The 17403-nt window shown below is 55.7% G+C and overlaps 5 protein-coding genes across 5 annotated transcripts; 2 read left to right on the top strand and 3 right to left on the bottom strand.

Moving 5' to 3' along the window:
* Positions 1–57: 57 nt before the first annotated feature.
* Positions 58–1476, top strand: BGZ61DRAFT_337555 (Alpha/Beta hydrolase protein; the record flags this gene model as incomplete). Its single annotated transcript, XM_046239055.1, has 1 exon — positions 58–1476. One exon carries the CDS (start codon positions 58–60, stop codon positions 1474–1476), a length of 1419 nt encoding a protein of 472 aa, XP_046112382.1.
* A 139-nt stretch (positions 1477–1615) lies between these two features.
* On the bottom strand, positions 1616–3211 carry BGZ61DRAFT_18572 (uncharacterized protein). The gene is made up of 3 exons (XM_046237745.1): positions 2866–3211; positions 2611–2791; positions 1616–2552 (listed from the first exon to the last, which is right to left on the bottom strand). Exons 1-3 carry the CDS (start codon positions 3112–3114, stop codon positions 1756–1758), a joined length of 1227 nt encoding a protein of 408 aa, XP_046112381.1. The 5' UTR covers positions 3115–3211; the 3' UTR covers positions 1616–1755.
* Positions 3212–4076: 865 nt separating this feature from the next.
* Positions 4077–7423, bottom strand: BGZ61DRAFT_337197 (uncharacterized protein; the record flags this gene model as incomplete). Its single annotated transcript, XM_046239033.1, has 12 exons — positions 4077–4111; positions 4164–4269; positions 4317–4401; positions 4450–4554; positions 4604–4831; positions 4880–5323; positions 5371–5598; positions 5694–5726; positions 5843–6324; positions 6377–6559; positions 6631–6881; positions 6937–7423. The coding sequence occupies 12 exons, from the start codon at positions 7421–7423 to the stop codon at positions 4077–4079; spliced, it is 2667 nt and encodes an 888-aa protein (XP_046112380.1).
* Positions 7424–8275: 852 nt separating this feature from the next.
* BGZ61DRAFT_512147 (uncharacterized protein) lies at positions 8276–10023 on the bottom strand (the record flags this gene model as incomplete). Its single annotated transcript, XM_046252141.1, has 5 exons — positions 8276–8836; positions 8942–9102; positions 9286–9367; positions 9432–9525; positions 9572–10023. The coding sequence occupies 5 exons, from the start codon at positions 10021–10023 to the stop codon at positions 8633–8635; spliced, it is 993 nt and encodes a 330-aa protein (XP_046112379.1). The 3' UTR covers positions 8276–8632.
* Positions 10024–11280: 1257 nt separating this feature from the next.
* Positions 11281–16907, top strand: BGZ61DRAFT_18537 (uncharacterized protein). Its single transcript, XM_046237736.1, has 6 exons — positions 11281–11587; positions 11733–12378; positions 12438–12921; positions 12983–14828; positions 14878–15277; positions 15325–16907. The coding sequence occupies exons 1-6, from the start codon at positions 11573–11575 to the stop codon at positions 16755–16757; spliced, it is 4824 nt and encodes a 1607-aa protein (XP_046112378.1). The 5' UTR covers positions 11281–11572; the 3' UTR covers positions 16758–16907.
* Positions 16908–17403: the final 496 nt, after the last annotated feature.

Here is a 17403-nt window from a genome sequence, read left to right as displayed (position 1 = left end):
GCGTGTGAGGCCCGCCTTCAACGCCCAATATCAACCATCACCACCATCGCCTCCGCCATGGCTACTTCCGGCCCCGCCATCCTCGACATCCCGCCTGCCAAACTCCTCAGCAGCAAGTCTCACGTCGTGCCCGGCCAACTCGTCGTCACTGAGCTCTTCTTCCAAGTCCCCATCGACTACGTCGCCGGCGGCAGCACCATTACGCTCTTTGCCCGCCGCGTCACCAAGCATGAGGTGCCCATCTTCCCGGCGGACGACGAGCCGCCGGCCCCGAAGCCGTATCTCGTCTTCCTCGAGGGCGGGCCCGGCTTCGGCAACCGCGAGCCCCAGGACCATCCCCTGACGCGCCCGGCGCTCGCCCGCGGCTACCAGCTGTTGCTCCTCGACCACCGCGGCGTCGGCCTCAGTACGCCTGTTAGCACCGACATGCTCACCCTCGTCCCCGGTGGCCCGGATGCCCAGGCCAAGTATCTCGGACTCATGCGCCAGGACAACACCGTGCGTGACTGCGAGGCCGTCCGCAAGTGCCTGACGGAGAACTGGCCCGACCGCAAGAAGCCGTGGTCCATCTTCGGCCAGTCCTACGGCGGCTTCATCAGTCTGTCGTATTTGTCCATGCACCCAGAGGGCCTGCGAGAAGTCTTCCTAACAGGAGGACTCGCCCCGGTGGGGAAAACACCCGACCAGGTCTACCAAGCTACCTTCGGCCGTACCATGGAGCGCAATGAGGCCTACTACGCCAAGTTCCCCGAGGACGTCGACACCGTCCGCGACATCGCCATCCACATCGAGAGCAAGGGCGGCAGCATCCCCTTGCCTTCTGGCGGCATCTTGACCGTGCCGCGTCTACTGACCATGGGGATTGCGTTCGGTGGCCACGGTGGATTTGACAACGTTCACTCGACGCTCCTCCACCTCAAGGCATCTCTAGAGCAATTCGGCTTCCTCACCCGGGCTTCCCTGGTGCCACTCGAGGGCTGGACCCCCTTCGACACCAACATCATCTACGCTATCATCCATGAGGCCATCTACTGCGATGGACCCGGTGCTCCTTCCAGCTGGTCAGCGTACCGCGTCGGAAAGGCCCTCGAGTCCTTCCCCTGGCTCAACTCGGATTTCTCGGTTGCCTCTACCGCCGGGCCGCTTAATTTCTCTGGCGAGATGATCTTCCCGCTTCACTTTGAAACCTACCCGGAGCTAAAGCCCCTGACCGAAGTTGCCCAGAAGCTAGCTGATCGTGATGACTGGCCCGCATTATACGACCAGGAGAGGCTGCGCAACAACACCGTGCCCGTCTACGCCGCCTCATATGTCGACGACATGTACGTCGACTATGAATTTGCAAAGGACACGGCAAGACTTGTCAAAGGCACGAAGGTGTTTGAGACAAATGCCATGTACCACTCAGCATTGAGAGCCAAGTCTGAAGAGGTCCTGCAAAACCTCTTCAGCCTACGCGACGATGTCATGGATTAAAGGACATGCATGCTTCAACCGGAAACTGGCTTAGACCATGGTCCCATGATGGAAATTTCATATAACGACATGATAGGTAATGAAAGACCACTTGTATAGATAGCTCGGTGCTCCGAATGCGACGCACGAATCCTCATGACAACCCTTTGTTCCAAATACCTAAAGCCTGGCCCCTCAATCGCAAAGCGCAGTCTGACCTACTCGATGACCCTAACACTGACACACGTAGTCTTTTGATGTCCGCTCGCGTTACTCCTCGTGTAAATGTGATAATGGCCCTCAGGAATTCTCCATCGAAGGCAAATCCGGCCTCAGCGAAGTTGCCTCATGCCTCATCACCGTCTCCCGCAGTATGGAAGCCGCCAGCTCCGGGTTCTCTACCAAGAACTGCGTCGTCTCCTCCGGCGCCCGTTTCCACAGCATGGGCTGCAGGAATCCCACCCGTGCGAGCACCATCTTCAATAACGGGTCCTTCTCGGGTACGCCGACGAACAGCTTATGGCAAAGACGCAGCACCTGCGGATGTGCTGCGTCGGTACCGGCCGTCTCCAGCATGTCGATGCAGGATCGCATCACCGCGTTGCGGAAGCCGTCCATGAGGTAGCGGTTTGCGCAAATGTAGACGTCGAGATTGAGCTCATACGCCATGAGCCAGGTTCGCATGTCTTCGCCCTTTATTCGAGAGGCGAGAGTGGTTACCGGCAAGGGTTGAGTCATATTGTTGACCGTCATACCAGGCCTCTGTTGATGGGGCAGTAAACCCCTGCCGGGTGGTTGCGGATGATGGTTATTACTCCGGAGTCGCCGGGCACCGCATTGCCAGCACCTTGAAGCGTCCTGTCTGACGACACACTGAGGACATTGGCAGCCAGGGCGGTGCATACCAGGATGCTTCTCCCGACTCGATTCGGCACCGCCGTCAAGGGCTCCTCGATTTCGACGATTACGTGGCGGTTGCCATGCCAAGCTAGCTGAATGGTTAGACGAACTGGACGAGCTAGATGAAGTTTCCGAATCCGACCCATCTGGGGTTTCTGGCTCAATGTCTAGCCCTTTCCCCTTATCGAGCGTGGGTTCTGAAGCTTTGGTCAGAAAGCGCTAGTTGAAGGTGACATATAAAGCGAGGATAAATACCAAGGGCATTGGCGGCAGGCATGATGGGATGGTAACGGTCTTCGTAGAGGAATGCGACAAGGAAATGGAATATCGCGGGATCCTCCTCGGGCAAGTCGATAACTTGCTCGTCGGCCTCTCTGAAGCTGCCGCACAGAGCCTTTCGAAACCACTGGGCCTTGATAAGAATGTCCCTGTGAACCTAGAAAAAAAATGCATTAGTTTGTCTGCGTTGCCGTTGCCGTGCCTTCGCAACAGAAGCCAACTATTGCCTACATGGAACGTTTGCATGTTGTGAAGCGAGCCGACTCGGACTGGGATGGGGGGAGACGAATACCGCCCATCCACAGTACTTAGCCAGAGATCCTCGGCGGCATTGAGCGGCTTCTCCTTCAGAGCATCGATGTCTTCCTGGTAAGTACAGTCAAGAACGACGACGTTCGGACGGGCCGAGGGGGCATTCATTGTGTCGGCCAGGGTATGCACCGGCATGGTCGCGCCGCTGCTCTCCGCATCTTGAGCCATTCTCGTCGCAGAGTGTGGTGATGGCGGGGGAGAGAGTCCAGAGGAGCGCGGGAGAGGAAAGGCGAGTGAATGAACAACTACAGGTACGTGCGAAAGAGCGAAAGAGCGAAAGAAGGCTTCCAATCATCCAGAGAGAGAGGCCGCTGAAACGCTCGCAGTGCATACGCTGCAGACGGTGCAGAGCTCGGCCGGCTTCACACCATCAGCCTGGGGAGCCTGGCACACCGAACCAACGGGCATGTCAACCATGGCGGTGGTGGTTGCTGGCTGCCAATGGCGAGGCGCAGCATGCATCCCCCATCTGCTGTTATGCGCGGGAAAAGTAAGCCGTGGAGACAGTGACTTCGTGAAACTGTACATATTCCCGACACAAGGCACCCAGATGCTTTGCTGGCCCCAGAACCAACAGGCACCCACCCAGACAGCAGCCCAAGTCGTGCGTTCACTGTTCGCTGTTCACTTGGTCTCGAAGCCCGTATTTCAGAGGACGGCCGAGAGCGAAGCAGCCTGTCTGGTACCACTCTTCGGGTAGAGCACCCTGCAAATGCCTGCGAGGTCTCCGCGCTTGGAATTTCCCGTCCTGCCAACCACGGATGGTTGAATGCCTGTGTGACCTGTGTGACCTTGCCGGGGGAATCATGGCGCAGCTCCAGCGGCGGCTCATCCCGGACATAACCAGCCCATTCTCTCCTCTCGCGCTGCAATCAATCACATGGCCGCATCTTGCCGATGTGACCTTCCAATGCGACCAGAATACTCTGCATGAGCGTTTGGCAAGGGAATAAGCAGCCTTAGCATCCGCCTTGAACCCCCGTTTTGTTTGATGCCTTCTTATAGTGGTATGAAATCCCGGATTGAATGATGGAAACGTCTTGCCCTGGTTGGCAGAATTTCGAATTTGGGACATCGTCTTGCTATTTTCTCGTAGCCCACCACCGCCGTTGATGACTGCACACCTTTATTCACTCCTCCTCGAGTTCCACCTGCATTTGGACTCCTGCATGTCGATTAGCCGCTGTCAAGTCCACCAAGTCCCAATCACCACTTACGCCATAGTTTGTTGGCCGACTCTGAGATAACCTTGGCCTTGACCATCAGCTTCTCCTCGTACTTTTCGTTGTCTTTCCCCTTCAGACGCAGTTTATTTGGTTGCGCCTACACAAGTCAGCAATGGTCAAATACGGAATCATGTTCCATCTGACCTGCATCAACACGGGTAGGAGTTCCATTGGATCAGCGTTGGCGATCGTCGCAATGGTTCGGAACCCGTTCTCCCAAAATACTCGACTGTGAAACTGTAAGTGAGGCGTTACTATCTGGGGAGAGCTGACGCACGCTGTCCGGCTCTTGATGAACGTGATCTTGGCCAAGGCCAGTAGCTCAGTCCTTGCACCAGCTACGAGTCTGTCTGAGAAATGGTCTAGACCGGCTGCCATCATCCTGGTATCATTAGCACCGGAATCCAATCTGCCGAGCATCGACCACTCACCCCCAGCCCATCTGCTCGCAAAATTTTATCATGCCAGCCGCAAATCCCTGACAAGTTTGGGCCAGATTCTGCACAGTCCCCCGGGGCACATCGTACTTCCGTGCTACGATGTGAATTGGCACCTCGTTGCACAGGTCGCGCAACTGTAGGGCAAAGTAGAAACGACGATAGACACGGGCTATGTCCCTTTCCTGCTGTGTGGTTTCTCGGAGGGAAGCGCCTTGGGCCCTGTGTCTAGTGAGTACCATGTGCTGCTTTCCATGAGGAGTAACTTACAACTTCAGGACTGTCGTGGGCTTGATTCCAAGAAGGCTCAACACCCGGAGACCACTTTCATCGAGCGTCTCCATTTCGTTCCGAAACACTTGCCAATTAACTGTGATCCCGAACTCCTGGACTGGAGTAAAGGTATAGAGTATGTGCATTTCACCATCCATGACGAAAGCCCGAAGTGCCCGGCTGAGTTCTTTGTGCACGAACACACCGTCGTCGGGATCGATGGCTGATGCAACGATGGCCTTTCCCAACTGCGTAGCTGTGAACATGTTTAATGAATCGCGAGTAATGAAGCCCATTGCCTCTATCTCTTCTAGGCTCGATGCGATGCATTCATTAACAAACTCTGCATCATGAGTATGACTTAAGAGCGACTTTGAGAAGTAGTCATGAATTGACTCCCGACTCAACGCCAGGCGAATCGATATCACCTCTAGAAGGGCACTGAAGATCGTCAAATATGGCACGCTTAGCGATTCACCTGGACTCACCGTTGGATCCGTCGGTTCTCCGTATTGAGGCAGCTCGCAACGTTAGGTAGCTCAGCGTGCATCAATTCCACGACCTGTTCGAGATCATTCTCGCGGCAGCAAAGATAGCTTTCTCCCACGGGGGCTTTGCCTTGTCTCCCAGCTCGTCCTCGCATCTGCCTTAGCATGGATGGTCCGACAAATTCTCTCCCCATTCGGCAGTTATGGAGAATCACTCTCCGTGCTGGCCTATTCCAATTAATCATGAGCGTTGAAGCGAATAATGTGTCTTACAAGTTTATACCAGCGGCAAGACTGCAGGTGGCGACGCAGACCAGGATCACTCCATCGTCGTATGCGGCCGCAATGAGATCCCTCTCCTCGCTCGTCAAACCGGCCTATTTTGTTAGAGATGGTCTATGAATACCGGGGACAGCTCACATCTGGATTCTGTTAGCGACAGCTATCAAAAAGGGAATCGAACTTTGTGGACTCACGATGAAATGCAACACCAAAGAGCACGGTTTCCTCAAGCACCGGGTCTATTCCAGTATTGAGGCTCCGTAGTTCCCCAAGCAAGTCCATTCTCTTATCGACCAACACAGAGTCCAGCTCATGTGGTGAGGGCATTACTCGACTGATCCAGCGTGCATCAGCCTCGCATACGCTACGGCTGCCGGCAAACACTAGAGCCCCATAACCAGCCGAGGCCGTTTCATGTGCTAAAGTCACCACAGAATTCAGCACCGGATCATAAAATTCTTTGTGAGACGATGGCTCGATTCTTCGAGTAGGAGTAGCCCGTCCTTGCGTCTGGGCAGTACCATTCAACTGTGCTGCGGTCTTAATCAAGCTACGCGTTGACCCGGCAGGGTATACGTTGCCATTGTAAACAAGATGTTCTTCAATGGGGACTGGTCGGTAGCGAGTTTCATAGCAATGTCCGTTTAACCATTGCGCCATCAAATCCATGTTCTAACGGTTTGTCAGAATGTGTGCGAAAAAAAGAATGAGGTGGCGGACGTACCGGAAGTGTCGCGCTCATCCCGATGATCTGGACGGACTGTTCTAAGCTGAGCAACTTGGTCGCTGTGAGTTCCAAGAGGTATCCGCGGTGGTCATCATCAATCATATGCAATTCATCCAGAACGACTGCCCTTAGCTGGGGAACAGAGCAGTCATCGATGGCAGTGTTCACAAGCGCGTTAGCCTAGGATAGTCTCCATTAGTTCCGATCACGCAAACAGGCTGGAGTAAGCACACCTTCTCCAATGTACAGACACCGATGTCGAAATCCTGCCAAGTCGCTCTGACTTTTCCACCACCAAAAAAGCCAACGACACGGACGGAACCTTCGTCTGCACGTCGGCGCCATATGCTTTTGTTCTCATCCGTATCTGAATCGTCAGGATACCGTAATTCTTTCACCACGTTTCGTAGCCACCGAACTTTCTCCTGGACGAGTGCGACATATGGAAGAACGAGAAGAGCTTTGGTACCCTTCTCCCCCAGTATCCTTTTGAGCATGAGAACTGGGCTATCATTAGTTGATCTGGTGACGACTTGCCGAGAGTATGATTTACTCACGGTCAGCGACCAGAGACTTGCCGCCCCCCGTGGGAGCACAATATACAAGATTCTTCTCTCCGGTTAAGAGACCCGGACCCTTGAGGCAAGCTTTCTGCCATGGGTAGATTTGCTTAATGCCGAGGGAAACAAAATTATCAACCAACTGCCTTGGGAGTCCGTATGTGGGATGAGCCAGATCTAACTCGGGATCAATAGACGCCGTCGGAGTAGCAGCTATCAGCCTTCGCTGGGAATACTCGGAAACTCCGTCTTCGGGCTGAAGGTTCACGGTGCGACTGGCAGATAGGCGGGAGGGAGCCGACGGGAGGCTAATAGCTCTCTGGAAAAGAACTGTGCCCCGGGAATCTGACGGGCGAGAGTGGGAGTCTGCCTCGTTGGACCAACTCCTTTTTTGGCCAGCGATGGACTTCGCAGCAAATGTTGTCTTTTGGTCATTGGCAGCATCCACAGTGGTCGTGTGCAACAGCCCTCGCATGCCCTTCATCTTGAGCACTGAGCAACGGGCCAACTTTGTGGGTCAGAAAAGAACTCATACATGCAGAAAACTAGAGTCGAGAGCCAAAGAAGAACCAATAATTGGGTTGTTCGCAAGGCACCCAGAGCAATGTCTGGCAGTCGTGACACCACTCTGCGGTCAGCGCGTCCCTCGAGCGTGACTGGCGAGACGAGCCAACACGCGATGTCACGTGGGTGGGAGCCTGGGCCTCCCAGAACGAAAGAAGCGGCGAAGCGCCTGCCCGGCAACACTGCAACTGTCCAGGGCCCGGCGCAGAGCCACTTAAACGCGGGGCGTTCCTGACACCACACGACAGGCTGCAGCCGATTTGCAGGGCTCCAGGAGTGGTGCCCCGCGGCGAGATACGACGCCACGATTGGCCAGCAGTGACAAGAGAGAACCCTGTGCGGTTCTCTCCGACGCCTAGAATAAACCGCCCGCTTTGACATTTCCCCTTGTCGCTCAGCGGCTGGTTTTTGGTTTTTGGCTACTTCCACCACCGCCTAGGGTAGGTACCTCAACCTGGGCAGTCCCCTTTGTCTACGGAGGGCCCTTTCAAAAGTCTTGTCCATAAGAAGTAAGTCCTAATTATTAGGTTAGATAATAAGTACGCTAATTACTTTCTGATTTCTATAGGCCCTAAAGGATAGCAGGCTACAGCACATAGCAACCGCTATATCCTAATTAGCAGCGTACTACTCCTAAAGTTACAACGACCGTTTAACGAGACTGTAACAGCTTTATGTATCTCAGGTAACCAACAGGGATAAATAGATATGATGTTACTAGCGCTTGGACAAGACTTTTGGAAGGGCCCGCCGTAGGTCTAGGTAAATCTCCCTCGCTCCAAAGTTATGAATGCAAACGGTCGCAGACGCCTTTCAATGATGTAGACGCACTTTAACTGGGTACCTCGGGAATTTAGCTAGACATGCACCTATCTACCTACCGACGGGTGGAAGTAAATTTTCTCACACGATGCACCGGTGCAGCCGACCGACGTCTTTTAGAAAGTGGCACTTTCGGGGTTGAATCAGAGTACCGCCACCCGTACAATATTGGCTCACCTCATATGGTACCGTTTTGCTTGCATGTTTAACATTTTTCCAGCAGGGCGATAAAAAGCGACACGACGATATCGCACTCATACACTGGTATTTCCCAGACCTTGGTTGCCATGCGTGTTGGAGCGTGCCTTTAGCATTCTCTTGGTCGAGTGTCGTTGGGTGCCGTGCCCCCAGCCCCACGACCCACGACCCTCCCGCGACCCTCCTCATCGGGGTTGCCCTCCCGATGTAGTCTTGATTCGACGACTGGTGCTAACAGCGCAGCCATTGCTGCAGCCCGGCCTAGGCCAAGCCCAGCCCCCAGCGCCTGTCCACCCTCGGGTCCTCCTGGATCCTGCGTTGGAGCAGCAGCAGGTGCCAGATGCACGAGTCTCAGCTGCTATCATCGGATCGGCTGATTGCCGGGCGATTCATCACCAAAGACATGTCCACCATCCACCATCCGCCATCCACCATCCCCCATGTCCACCCCCATCCCCGCGGCACTGTGAATGCGCGGGCGAGCAAGTAAGAGGGTGGTGTGGAGGTGGCCAAGTGAGAGGATAATTGACCGCGAGGGCTGCTCGGCTGGCTCTCTGAACCCCGGCCACGCCTGTATCCCTAAGCCATCCATCCATCAATTACGGAGACTGTAATCAATCCGACTACGCCATCCATCCTGGGAGGACCCTCTGCAAGAACCCATGAGCCTCATTCCGGCATCTTGAACCACCTAAGACCGCCTCGGGGGGGCCTCAAAGGGTCTCCTCAGTGGATGGCATTGGAAACTTCTGGTATGCATACTCGCGGTCGTTTGGATCGTCGACGCCTGAGTGGCAGATTGCGGCAACGAGGGAGTTGAGACATCGCCTGGCGGGACGTCGTACTAATGGCCGTGGTCAGCAAGGGGGGGGGGGGCGGCTTAAGCCCATTTGCGTGCCGCCACCCACCTGGGCCACACCTGGGATGTGGGATGCTGGATGCTTGATGCTGGGCGGATGCTTGGCCACCCACCCAACCGCCCCCCCGGCAAAGCCGGTGGAGCTACCTCCCAACGCCAGCTCAATCGTTAGCCCTATTACCGACTCACCCCGTCAGCTTCGACGAGGATTTGAAGAGCATCACCGCACATCCATTTTCCGCCGCGAAATTGGCCGCTTTTCCAAGTTGAACAGCCAAGGGGAGGCCGGCACGGAATCCGAATGATTGGATTGGGCCCATGCTATCGGGACTTGACCGCCCAGGGCCATGAGTGGCCCTCGCACCCCTAGGAGATGTCGTTGCTCGTGCATATGTACAGTCATTGGAAGCATGCGAGCTGGCCCGGCCAACTTGGTCGGCGAGGCCCCTAATGTGTAGCGAAACCCCAAACCAGGCCAGTATTTGTAGCCGAGAAAGGAAATCTAGTTGGTCGCCTTTTGCTACATTGCAAATGTCTGAGTGCGGCGGAGTGATGATGGGATGATCTGCGACTATGGCTTGAATGGTGCGCAGAGGCTCGTCATTACCCGTGACTGGTGTCAATGAGAAAGAAGGCAGCATGACGACAAGGGCATTGGGAGAGGGGGAGCGTCCCAGTGTGGCACCCTCTATTAGTCTAGAGTGAACAGCCGGAATCGCATGGAAAAGCAATGGGAACCGAAAGGCCCTGGTTCCCTGTTGCCGAACAATGGCGATACGGGGGGGGGCTAGACGGCGTCGACTCCGTGCCTACTGCCTACCTGACCTGGGCATGTCACGATTGACTTGAGGGCGTGCAAGGGTGTGTGAGATGGTGACGGGAAATGCGGATGAGTTGGCGCCCCATGCTCAGAATCGTGACGGCTTTCAAACCCGTGCGTTGCTCGGGAGGTCGAGTCAAATGTCGAGTCAACCGTTCTTCCCTCCCTCCCTCTCACACCACAGGTAAATCAACCCTGTCTAGTCGTAGTTGTCCTCCATCGGCCCAAGCTGGCGCATGACGAGTTCCCGATATGGGGGGGAGCAATTGGGGGGAGGTGGGAGGAGGGACGGGGTACCGCGTACGGCGTACATACCTACCGACCAGACCAGTCCGTCCAGGTTGTTCAGGTTGACCATGGCGGAGTCCAAGGTCGTCGCAGAGGAACAGAGGGAGGGCGTACTACGTATATCGCGGTGGGCAAAGCAGCAAATCAACAAATCAGCACCGCCGCGCCCCCCCAGAAGACTAGGTAGAGACGAAGACAAGTCAGGACTGGGTCGAATGCACAGGGCCGGCAATCGACCAGCACATGGACGACGGGAGCGAGCCTTCTTCTGGCTTGCGACGCAGAATCTTAACTCTTGTGCATCCCCCCCTCGTCGATCCCTCCATCACTCCATTGATCCATTGCCCCATCACTGGTCCCCTCCGGCCTGGCGCCCTGGGTCGTTCCGTGTTGGTGTGTCTGTCCTTTCTGCGCTTCTCTTCTGGTCTGGTCTGGCCTGGTGCTTGCCCCGGCCGGCTTGCTTCTGTGGGAGGACCTGTGGGCACGCCTCAAAGTTGGGTTGAGATCCGTCGGCTCGTCAGTGGTGCGAGACCCAGATGGGCCCGCGTGGAGACTGAGGTAACTCTGGGTGACCGGGGTGCCTCATGTCCACGCAAGGTTCTTCCGCATCACGTTAGGGGTGTGGATGAACCCTGGGGCGGGTGTGCTGGCAGCCGGGCTGCTAGCAGGTACCCACGAGGTACATGGATTCATAATGCCGCCCCCGTGCACTGCTAGTAGTGTGGATGTATCGACCAGGCCAGGGCCGCCGCCTCGGGGTGCCAGGACGTTTCTTCTTCTCCCGGCGCCTGGGAATCATGCCTCTTCCTCCTTCAACCTTGCTTCCACTCCATCTCCGAGTGCAATTCCTGTCGTTGACGCTTCGTTTTCGACCAGCTCGCACCCGATAAACCCCATTCACGCCTCGTCTCGCCTCCGGCGGGTAGAAATATTCTCTCTTAACTTTGCACCTTTTCGCCCTGCACACCCTTACACTTGCACCAACCTTACACCCTCCTCTGCCAAGTCACCACCTCCGGGCATGCCTTCATACGCGATCCGCCTCATCTCATTGCTGCGCAACTGATTTCTAGTTGGGTGTCATGGCACAACAAAATGTGAGCCTCCCCCGTTTTCGCCAAACCATTCTCATTCACACCTCTCTCGCCGGCCTTTTTTCTCCTCCCCTTCCCTCTATCTCATATGAGCCGCGTGCTGTCAAGCCCGGTCGCGACTGGAGCTCCTCTCTAACTCATCGCACAGGACTCCAAAGCTTCTGACCCAGACGCTCCGTCCGGGTCTGATTCGATGAATAGTCAGTCAGCTTCAGACGCCATGGGAAAGGATGCTGGCGGCGATTCGGCCTCGCCTTACGGGACTCGCTCTCGGAATAGGAACGGCTCCTCGCGTCCCAACTATGCCGAGGACAAGGACATTGATGCAGACGTGTATGACTACTACCAGGACAAGAAGGATGGCGACTCCAAAAAGTCGTCGCGCCAGGCCAGCGCTGCAGCAAATGGCGATGCGACTCCCCGGGGCGGCGCCATTTCACGTAAGGCTGGCACGGACGACACTCGAGGAGTGCAGTCGCAAAACGGTCCCAAGGACCAGAACTCGAGCGGCTCGAATGCTGCGACCCCGACGGCGCAGACTCCCACCGTCTCGCAGCCATCGCGGAAGCGCAAGGCCGCAGCTCAGTCCGCAGGTTCCACTGGCCAAGTGGCCTCCGCCAGCACCTCGTCGAAGAAGGCTGGGACTACTGCGGCGGCGGCAGCGGCGGCGGCAGCGGCATCTTCAACGGGCATTTCATGGCCTGAAACTAACATGTTGACGTTCGAGAATTGCAAAGCTCGCCCGGACAGACGCCGGATGGTAGCCGACGATGGCACGGTGCTGGAACCAAATGGTAACGCGCGCGAGGTCCACCGCAAATTGAACCATCGAACGGGCTAACCAGTGTTGCAGATCATGTGTACCTCGTTTGTGAGCCCCCGGGTGAGCCTTACTACCTGGGGCGCATCATGGAATTTCTCCACGCGCAAAACGACACCTCCAAGCCCGTGGACGCCATCAGAATCAACTGGTATTACCGTCCCAAGGACATTGGGCGAAAGGCGCCAGACACGCGCATGGTCTTTGCGACGATGCACTCGGACATTAGCCCGCTTACAGCGTTGCGTGGCAAGTGTCAAATCCGACACAAGGCTGAGGTCGCTAACATGGACGAATATCGCAAGACGCCCGACAGTTTCTGGTACGAGAAGTTGTATGACCGGTACATTCAGAAAAACTACGACCTTATCCCCACGACGACTATTGTCAACGTGCCCGCCAATGTCAAGAAGGTGCTGGATGAGCGCTGGAAGTACGTGCTAGTTGAGCAGGGGCGTGGCAAGGAGCTCACTAGCGCCGTTAAGCTCTGCAAGAGATGCACCGGCTATTGCGCCAGGTACGTACCACCTGCACTGCCCCACGTTCCACTTACGGAGTGGCTGACCACATGCCTCTAGCAACGACTCGGTTGATTGCGCAGTATGTCAGCACACTTATCATATGAACTGCGTCAAACCGCCGCTGTTGAAAAAGCCGTCTCGTGGATTTGCTTGGTCATGTGCCGCGTGCAGCCGAGCCCAGGAGCGGAAATTGGAGGCTCGCAACACGCCCAACATTACTGACCCGAATGGCGACGGCGATGATGATGACATGCTGGATGAAGAGGACGAGGATATGCATTGCGCCGGCACTGGTCGCACCAGCCCCTCTGATGATAATCCACACCATGAAGGCACCGCCGAGCAGGTTTACCAGGCGAGTTTATGGCCCTACCGGTACCTAGGCATGCATTGCAAACCCATCGACGCCCTTGACTACGACGACCGCATTTACCCTCGCGCGAGCACCCGTATCGGACCGAGGAACCAGGCGAATGTGGGAGCTTGGCCGGGCCAAACGGTCGAGTATGTCAAACCTCCGGAAACTAAGAAGAACGGCAAGAAGCAAACAACATTGTCCAAGGAGTCCCAGGCAGCCCTTGAGGCCCACAAAGCCCAACGCGGGAAACGGCCGAAATGGGTACAGGACATGCCCCCGGGATACACTGCACGAGGCGAAGACCACGATGAGGATGACCCCAACTGCACCGCAACTCGTATCTGGATCCCACCCACCAAGGACGCCATCTCGGAAAAGGAAATGAACGATTACATGGAGAAGGCGAAAAAAATGGCCAAAGACTTTGCGTTGCCCGAGCGCTCAACCAATCTTCAAGACGTTGCCATTGATACCTTGTACCACCACGAGTATAGCGCCAAAAGCGCTCTTGGTGCTCTGCCTGAGACGGAGAAGGCAGTCTTCAAGGAACCCGAGCTAACACCCGCGGAGCTGAAGAAATTCGAAGAAGGTGTCATGAAGTATGGCTCGGAACTGCATCTTGTCATGAAGCATGTGAAAAGCCTGTCTCCTGGCACAATCACTCGCTTTTATTACACCTGGAAGAAAACGGAGCGTGGCCGACAGATCTGGGCCAACTACCCTGGCCGCAAGGGAAAGAAGGAAGCAAAGCGAGCAGAGTCGGCTGCTAGCAAATTCGCCGACGATGTTGCTGACAACGACGACGATTCTGCGTTCGATACCGGGAAAGCTGCGGAAAAGAAGCGAGGATTCATGTGCCAGTTCTGCTCTACGACTAGCTCACGACAGTGGCGAAGAGCGCCAAACGCAACGCAGGGCCCAGTCACGGAGACTGGCGCTAAGGCTTCAAACAAGGACAAGGGCAGCCAGTACGTTGTCGCTCTCTGTCGTCGATGTGCCGAGCTCTGGCGCCGGTATGCCATCCGGTGGGAAGATATGGAAGAGGTGGCCAAGAAGGTTGCCCAGGCTGGCGGAAGGGCCTGGAAGCGGAAGCAGGATGAAGAGCTTCTCAAGGAATTGCAGGCTGCGCAGGAAATGGGTATGATGACGCCAGAACGAGCACCGACCCCGTCGAATGGACCTACACCAAGCAATGGACAAGAGCCGCCCCGAAAGAAACTCAAGGGCGCGCCGCCAGAGAAGGAGAAGGAAAAGGAGAAGGAGGCGGACCTCACCCAATCCGATGCAGGGAGTGCAGTGGGCTCTGGCGTATCTAAGAAGAAGGAAAAGACGGTGGAAACAGTTACGGCGCCAGAACTGCCCAAGGCTCGTGTCCTTCCTTGTTCCATCTGCGACCAAATGGAGCCCCAGGGAGACCAACATCTATCCTGCCGGGAATGCCGCCTCACAGTGCATCGAAGTTGCTACGGCGTGTTGGACAATCGCAATCCTGATAAATGGGTTTGTGATATGTGTGCCAACGACAAGAGTCCCCAGGTTTCAATTGTAAGTTGCCTGGTTGCTGATTGTTTGATGTTTGCTAATGCCACTGCAGCAATACAAATGTGTTCTTTGTCCCATTGAACACACGGAACATGACTTTGTGGAACAGCCGAAGCTCACACATCACAAGAAGAAGATGTCCGAGAAGGATCGCGAAAGGGAGAGGGTTGAGGTTCAGAAAGCTCGAAAGGCCGCCGAATATTACCGCAAGAGGCAGGAGGATCTCAACCGACCTGTCAACCCTCGCGAGCCACTGAAGAGGACGGCAGACAACAATTGGGTTCATGTAACCTGTGCTGTCTGGACCCCTGAGGTGAAATTTGGCAATGCTAAGGCGCTTGAGCCGTCAGAAGGTATTCCTTCAATCCCGAGGTCGAGATACGACGAGACCTGTCAGGCTTGCAACAAGAAGGATGGCGCATGCGTCTCATGTCACCAATGCCGGATACCTCGTATGTTATTCTAACATCACCACGATGACTCGCTAACGGAATTCTAGTTCACGTCGAATGTGCACGCCAACAAGGTCACGTTCTTGGTTTCGACATCGCGCCGGTAAAGGGCTCGCGTCGGGACCAATTCAACATTGTGACCATCAACGGAGATAGTGGTACGATGTCGGCAGCGGTTTGGTGCAAGGATCATGTCCCTAGTAAAACCACGGTTTATCGCATGCACGATGTGGCGACCGAATCGGGGCTGAACGCTCTGCAGCTCTATGTGCAGAATTTCAAACAGGCAGACCTCACACTCACGGGCACAGTACGCAAGGCGAACCTGATGACAACGGCAGCGAAGATGACGGGTACGCCGACGCAACCCGGCATGCGACGATCTTCGACGACGACGATGCCGGCGAGCGGCGTATGGAACCAGCAGCGGCAGGTTGAGTCGGGAGACGCCGCCTCGGATGCACGCCAACCAGGGGAGAAGGTCTGCATCACCTGCGGTATTGATGTCAGTCCAAAGTGGTGGCCCATCGACAACTCGCAAGAACGCGAGCTCACAAACGGACACTATGGCGCACTCGGAAGTGAGGCGCAGAAGTTTGTTGAACAACGAAGATTTCAGTGCCACAAGTGTCGCAAGGCAAATCGCACCACCAAACCGCACCCGCCGCGACCCTCGCCCCCCGTCGTCGAAGTGCCTCGACCACCTCCCCGCGAGCCCAGCTTGCCAGCCGCGGTGCCGCCGCTTCGAAGCCCACCACCCCCTATCTCCAACCACCGCGAACCGCATCCTGCTAGCTACGCATGGCCACCGCATGTCCCGCCTCACTCGGCCCCGCCTCACTCCGGCCCCCCTCCAATTCAGGCGCCAGCTCATGCTCCGGATCATGGTGTTGGCCCCAGATCGGCGCCAGCTTCTCATGCTTACCCACCTCCACCTCCGCCTCCACCTCGAGGCCCCTATAATGACTGGGGAGCGCGACCCGGAAGTCAGCACGGGTCTCCTCCTAGGCATCTGAACGGAGGACCGCCGCCTCTTCACAATCCACCACCGCCGATTACGAATCTTTCTTCCCTCCGACCTCCACCATTATCCGGACCCCCACCTCCGGCTCCATTACCCGTGGGCCATCAAGCTGGTCATGGCCCACAGCCTTATGCAAATGGACTACCCCTATCTCCTCGACGGGCGAACGGACCGGCTCCTCCACCACGATATGTCCATCCATATCATGGACACGCACACCACCACCCGCCCTCGCACTTGCCACCTCCTAGTATAAGTAATGGGGGGCCACCCCCGAGGAATGATGCATTTGCCCAAGGTTTGCACCCGCAAAGGACGGCTTTCTCAGCTTCCCATACCAGTCCTCCGGGCTCACGAAATGGGTTGCCACCGGCACACGAGGCACCACGGCCACCGGAGAGTCGGCCGGCCAGTGGGGCTAGTGCTAGTCCCTCTCTGAGAAACCTGCTCTCTTGAGGAAATGCCGATGTTTGTTGAAGTTGGGAGTGGAAAGTGGTGAATTGCAATTGATGAGTGGATAGGGTGTGTGTTGGGCAGCCAAGGCTCGGACAGACTCAAAGAAACGCGCATTTCTATAGAGGAACACACATAAATTAACACTGAGAGAGGGGGGTTGTTTTGTAAGAGGAGCGACGCTGATGTGGAGGCAAAGTCTTGTTGTACTCTCTGCATCAAGGGTTCAAATGGGTGGCATGGATAATTGGGAAACGAAGAACGGGAAATGAGAAACGGGAAGGAACAAGCAATGTATTGTGTTTAGAGCGGCATTGAAAAAAGCATATGGGGGACGCATGGCTTTTCTTTTAGATGAATTAACAAGGAACACGTTTGTGTTGTGAGTAAGTGATGGTATCTCCGGGAAGGGTTGGTTTTAATGCCCCTTAGTTGTGCAGGTACATCTTTCGGGGACACTATAGAGTACCTCCAGGGGTTACAGTGAAAGATATCTGCCGATAATCTCGACGCTGATAACATCTACGCCGGTACATATTAGGATGATATTACGAAGGGAGGTATGGCCAAGGTCTGCAGGGAGAATCACGACCCTAATTTTGGATCGACTACGAAGCCTAATGAAATACTTGTCTAGGTGCGCAGATCC

Source organism: Ilyonectria robusta, assembly GCF_021365365.1.
Source record: "Ilyonectria robusta strain PMI_751 chromosome Unknown BGZ61scaffold_1, whole genome shotgun sequence".
Taxonomy (NCBI): domain Eukaryota; kingdom Fungi; phylum Ascomycota; class Sordariomycetes; order Hypocreales; family Nectriaceae; genus Ilyonectria; species Ilyonectria robusta.
The sequence above is the reverse complement of the archived record's forward strand: the minus strand, read 5'-3'. Positions and strand labels throughout refer to the sequence as shown.

What these genes read in the sequence shown, in the direction of transcription:
- BGZ61DRAFT_18572 (XM_046237745.1), bottom strand. Translation starts at nt 3,114, where the DNA reads ATGGCTCAAGATGCGGAGAGCAGCGGCGCGACCATGCCGGTGCATACC. An exon ending in ACAACATGCAAACGTTCCAT is followed by an intron (nt 2,792 to 2,865) that starts GTAGGCAATAGT and finishes TTTTTTTTCTAG; the next exon opens with GTTCACAGGGACATTCTTAT. An exon ending in GCCTGCCGCCAATGCCCTTG is followed by an intron (nt 2,553 to 2,610) that starts GTATTTATCCTC and finishes CCAAAGCTTCAG; the next exon opens with AACCCACGCTCGATAAGGGG.
- BGZ61DRAFT_18537 (XM_046237736.1), top strand. An exon ending in TGCACCGGCTATTGCGCCAG is followed by an intron (nt 12,922 to 12,982) that starts GTACGTACCACC and finishes ACATGCCTCTAG; the next exon opens with CAACGACTCGGTTGATTGCG. An exon ending in TCACCAATGCCGGATACCTC is followed by an intron (nt 15,278 to 15,324) that starts GTATGTTATTCT and finishes ACGGAATTCTAG; the next exon opens with TTCACGTCGAATGTGCACGC.